The 5495-nt window shown below is 48.3% G+C and overlaps 1 protein-coding gene across 1 annotated transcript; it reads left to right on the top strand.

The window, feature by feature from the left end:
* Nucleotides 1-305: 305 nt before the first annotated feature.
* LOC113213280 (uncharacterized) lies at nt 306-4600 on the top strand. The gene is made up of 3 exons (XM_026432293.2): nt 306-1900; nt 1993-3102; nt 3193-4600. Exons 1-3 carry the CDS (start codon nt 306-308, stop codon nt 4598-4600), a joined length of 4113 nt encoding a protein of 1370 aa, XP_026288078.2.
* The last annotated feature ends 895 nt before the right edge of the window (nt 4601-5495 follow it).

Here is a 5495-nt window from a genome sequence, read left to right on the forward strand (position 1 = left end):
GAAAACTGAGACCATTACATTGCCAATTTTGAAAGCTAGTTAATGGAACATTGATATCCTAAATAAAGCACATAATCAAAAGTCTTCATCATATTTTCGGTTTTCGTACTGGTCAACAAAATCGATTTTTTATAAAATTGTGTACTTTGAGCTTAAGAACTTCTGTAAAAATGCTACGTCTCCGTACTTCATGATAGAAAAGTTCCATAATTTTCAGTTTTATGTAACTTTAATAAGAAAATATTTCAAATTCATAAGACCACGTATTGATTCTGTTTGTTTTGAATCACATCAGGTACATAAGTATGGCGTTCCCAGCTTTATTTCCTACTGGCGCTGCAGACTTGAATTTGGAAAGACCACACCGTCTCACACCAGTGCAGTACTTCAAGTTCCTTCTAGAATATAAAGATGGGCGCTTTGCAAACGATCCCCGTTTCCGTTTTTTTGCATTCAACACCGTAATGCGCCATGAAGCCTTACGTGCAGGCAGCATTTACGTCAGGAGAAACGAGGACCTCCATGGCAAGACTGTCAGGGATCTGCGGGAAATGGCTAGACAGCGACCTGGACTTGCCCGTGATATTATGTTTTACGGCACCAAGCTGCATGGCACTCGCCAATACTGGGGTGCATGCCTTAGTGAGTTACTGGACATGATTAACCAGCTAGGTGTCCCGACCATCTTTATGACTCTCAGTGCCGCCGATCTTCACTGGCCAGATCTCTTCCGCCTTATGCCTGAGCAATACAATGCCAACCTCTCTGACGGTGAGCGTATCATGCTAGAAGAGCTTACAGAAGAACAGAGAAGAAATTTCATTGCAGACCAGCCGTACGTCCCGAGTATGTTTTTTATGAAGAGGGCGGAGTACTTTATGGGAAAGATTTTAAAGCTGATGTATCCTGTCAAGGATTTTTGGTGGCGCTTTGAATGGCAGTTTCGTGGGTCGCCACACATACACAGCCTCCTCTGGCTATCAGATGCCCCTGACGTGACACGACTGAAGGAAATGACTCCTGAGGAGTTCGCGACCGTCGTGGACTACTTTCACAACATTGTGTCCGCGTGGAACGTCGGCCTAGGCCTTCCGCCTGCTCAAGTGCATCCCTGCCGCAAGGGCTTCAAGGACGTCGCACCTGAGGACCGAGTGCGCCATCTTGGAGAGCTCTTGAACAGAGTCCAGCGCCACCTGCGCTGCACTGAAGCCTACTGCCTGCGCCGAGGCAAAGGTCCAGGACAGCCATTAGAATGCCGTTTTAAGTTTCCCTTTCAGCTGGCGGATCGTCCTGAAATTATCTTTGATGAAAAGGGTGAGCCTCAGTTCATCCCAGCGAGGAATGACAGTCTTCTAAATAATTTAATTGAACGAGTCATTTCAGCCTGGATAGGCAATATGGACAGTAAACCTGTATTGTCAAAACAACTATGTGCCAGTTATCTTGCCAAATACTCGGCTAAGCCTGAAAAGAAGTCAAAGTCCATGCAGGAACTTTTTGAGGATGCATTGCGGGACCTAAATGATGACGACAGTGCACGAAAAGCAATCCAACGGCGCTGCGTGCAGTCCATCAGTGAGCGGGACTTTTCATCTCAAGAAATTATTCATCTTGCAACTTCACAGAAGCTCATGCATAGCTCCCGGAACTTCGTAAGAGTGAACTTTTTCGACCCTACCTGGGTAGCACCGGCTCCGGAAAGAACTTCAGACATCCAAGAGTACAATGCTGATGATCCTGACGTCGTCCAAGGCGATCCTGAACACGAGTCATCTTCTGTCCAAGCAGACGAGGCGCACAGCTCACTGCTCGAGCGCTACCCCAAGAGGCCTGCACACCTGAATGAGGTGTCGTTGTGGACGTTTGCTCGTGACTACAAGTACGACACATCCAAAAAAAGGTAAGACGTTCGTCGTACAGCTCCTGCCCTTTTTTTGAAGCATATTGTTATTTCTATTTTACTTAAAAGGGAAATTTGTTCTAATTGATTAGGTACGCCAAACTTACCAAATTTAACGTGGTATGCGTGAATCCTAGTCTGCGCCTCACTCCCTGCGCTGCTCGCAATGAAGGGTACTATCGCCAGCAAGTCTTGCTGCACGTCCCATGGCGAACTGAAGAGGGAGCCCTCTCGTGGCACGGCACGTGGCGTCAAGCATTCACCGCCAACAATGTGGTGCCGCAAGGTGAAGAGCAACTTCCAGACCCTGAAAACAATGATTTAGATGACATGGACGTTACACAAGGAGAGAATTTAGACGAATGGATGACAGTCGCACGGCACCTACCAAACCAAAATGTCGAGCGTGTCGAGCTAGGCACAAGAGAGATGGACCTCGCGCACGACTGGGCATCCGAGGGACACCGTTACGGAAATCTCGACGTTTTACGGACCTTCCTCCAAACGGCAAAAGCAGAATTCGTTGTGGAGCGCACAACCTCGACCGGCCCCGCTGTTCACTTGTCTGCGGAGCAGCAAGTTGTCATGGACATCCTGTCACTGCAGATTGAAGAAATTGTCAAACCCAGAGGCTCAACCCCGCCACGCCTAGTAATCGTCCAAGGCAAAGCTGGCTGTGGAAAGTCTACAGTCATTAAAGCTATGACATCTACCCTGGACGCACGGCTTGGTCGTGACTCCTATCGGCTAATGGCTTTTACTGCTGTGGCTGCCCTGGGCATCAACGGTGAGACGCTTCACTCAGGCCTGCAACTGCCCATCAGACCGCGTGACTTTGCCCCACTCACCGGAGAGCGTGCAAAAGCTTTTCAGGATGACATGGAAAACGTACGCTTTCTCTTCATCGATGAATACCCCATGGTGAGCCTTAGCCTGCTTGGAATGGTCGAGCGACGGTGTAGTGAGGCACATCCCTATTCCAAAGAACTATTTGGAAATATGCACATCTATCTGATTGGGGACTTGGCTCAACTCCCCCCTGTATGCAGCAAGGCCATTTACAGCGTGCCCAAAGACGGTTCTTCTGAAATGGACCTCCGTGGGCACTATACCTTTGCTCAGTTCAAACACGCTGTCGTGCTCTCTCAATCCAAGCGGCAAACAGACACAAGCCTGTGCAGTGTCCTCGATGAGATTGGCAGGTAAGGGACGATACCACCCAAATGGTCATTTTTATCCACTTCAAGGTACAACTATTAATTTTTACCTTTACTCTTTATGATGTCTTCTAGGGGCTGCTGTAGTGTGGAGAGCTACAAGCTGCTTCAGCAGCGTTTTTCAAGTGTCGTCCCACCGCCAGAGCAACGGCAATTCCGGGATGCGATGCACATCTTTTCTACAAACAGCGACGCCAGGGCCTACAACATCAAAAGACTCGTCGAACTGAATTGTCCTGTCGCCCGTATACCAGCTGTCCACAATAACGACACCGCTAAAAAGGCTGGCCCAGACGAAGCTGGTGGTCTCGAATCACTAATCTACCTCTCAGTTGGTGCTCTCGTAATGCTCCGTGCCAACTTGTGGACAAAAGCTGGCCTCGTCAACGGAGCTTTGGGCACTGTTGCAGCTGTCGTTTATGCCGAAGGCCAGAGCCCACCCAACAAACTGCCCTTTGCCGTGCTTGTCAGGTTTCAGCGTTACACTGGCCCTGTCATACCAGTTGACGGATCCTTTCCAACACTGCCTCTTACTCGCACTTTTAAGGTAAAAGAGGTAGCCTGCAGCAGAGAGCAAGTGCCTCTACGCCTTGCCTGGGGAAGCACGGTCCACAGTGCTCAAGGTCTCACTCTCGACAGAGTAGTTGTGAACGTTGGCAAGAGAGAGTTTCAATCAGGTCTTTCTTACGTGGCCATGACCCGCGGAAAGACATGGGACACTCTTCTGATTGACCCACCTTTTGTCCGGGCTCGCCTCTCAACCTTGCACACGGCTCCCTCTCTGAAACGTAGACTAACGGCGATTCAGAAAATAGTGAATATGGCCCAGCGCACAAAGGCGCAGCTTGGTTATTCCACCGAACCACCTTTGCCACAGCCAGGTCCATCGCCTAGCGAACCGCCTGGGCCACCACCAGCTCCGTCACCTTCACCGCCGCCCGCATCACCTGCGCCGCTGCCTCTAGATGAAGACGTCGTTGACGTCGGTGGTGTTATGGCCAGAGTAGCCGTAGTCCCAGGTAATGGTCACTGCCTCTTTGTGTCCATCTTACACCAACTCAATGGCACTATGCCCTCTGAGCAGCAAGTAACTAACCTCCGGTGGCGCGTTGTGACCCACATCAGACAGCGCCTTGCCGGACCACTTCGTGAAGAGTGGGAGCAGCTTCTGGTGGGGACGCTCCTCGACGTATCTGACCGCTTTCCAGAGATGGAGAACGGAGTAGCATTGTCACTGGAGACACGTATCGACAGATACCTCAATGCGCTCAAGAACTCGGAATGGGGTGCCATGGAAACTGTAAGGGCTGTGTCTGAGATGGAAAACGCCAGCATCACAGTCTTTAGAGAGGCAGGGGTTGCAAATGTCTTCCACCAAGGTGATCAAAGACACCTCGCTGTGGTCTTCAGACTCCGCCCAATCCAAGAGGGAGAAGGGGCCAACCTTTGGAACCATTATGATAGTTTTCTTGATTTTGTCTAATTACATCGTCCTTCGGCAATTATATAAAAGTATTAGGTTAATGCGTCTGTGCAGTTTAAATAGCATTTTATTGCATTTCTGATTTGATGCTACACGCTACTGTTTGCACGATATGATAGAAAATGCATCATTTTGCTTTGACTCTCAAAAAACATCATAAATCTGCAATTAATTAAAAATGTTGAACTTCATATTATTGTATCTTAGAAGTAACGTGCACTAGCACATATGCAATTCATCTCAGACTACTAAAAAAAAGAGAAAACTAAAAGTCACTTATCTGGAAGTAGGTATGAACATCAAACGCTTCTATGCCGACGCGGTTCTGAAAAATGCATCTTTTAATGTTGACCCTGTATAAAAAGAATACGTTATCAATGTGCACTTATATTTATTTGTTAATCCACGGAACTATGACTTACCTGGAAGTACTATACACACCATATTTTATGGGTGGAACGTACTTTGTCACACGCTTCTTTGTCGATGTTGCTGCAGGAAGTTCACATTTTTATGTTGACCCTGTAAAGAATAATATATTATACCCTGTAAAGAAGAATATATTATGAACGGCCATCTCATCATATATTTATTTATTGTAAATTGTTTCTTAAAACTTACGTGAATGTCCTGTATACAATAAGTTTCTGTGACCATTTACAGACTAAAGCATAACTTCCCGAGGCGAAGGAATAAGTCACACAAGTCACTGAGGGAAAGACGCCGAGTGCGCCCGTGCGTTTGGGATAGGGAATAAGTCACAGGAATCACTCCACGCGGACAAACTGGCACTCCAGTGACTCGTTGGTGACTCGAGTGACTAGTGCTAATCCGGGCCCGGGCGGGCCGGGCCAGCCGGGCGGGTCCCCCCGCACTCCCTCCCCCTCCCCACCCA

Source organism: Frankliniella occidentalis, unplaced genomic scaffold (assembly GCF_000697945.3).
Source record: "Frankliniella occidentalis isolate FOCC.00 unplaced genomic scaffold, Focc_3.1 Scaffold57, whole genome shotgun sequence".
NCBI lineage: Eukaryota > Metazoa > Arthropoda > Insecta > Thysanoptera > Thripidae > Frankliniella > Frankliniella occidentalis.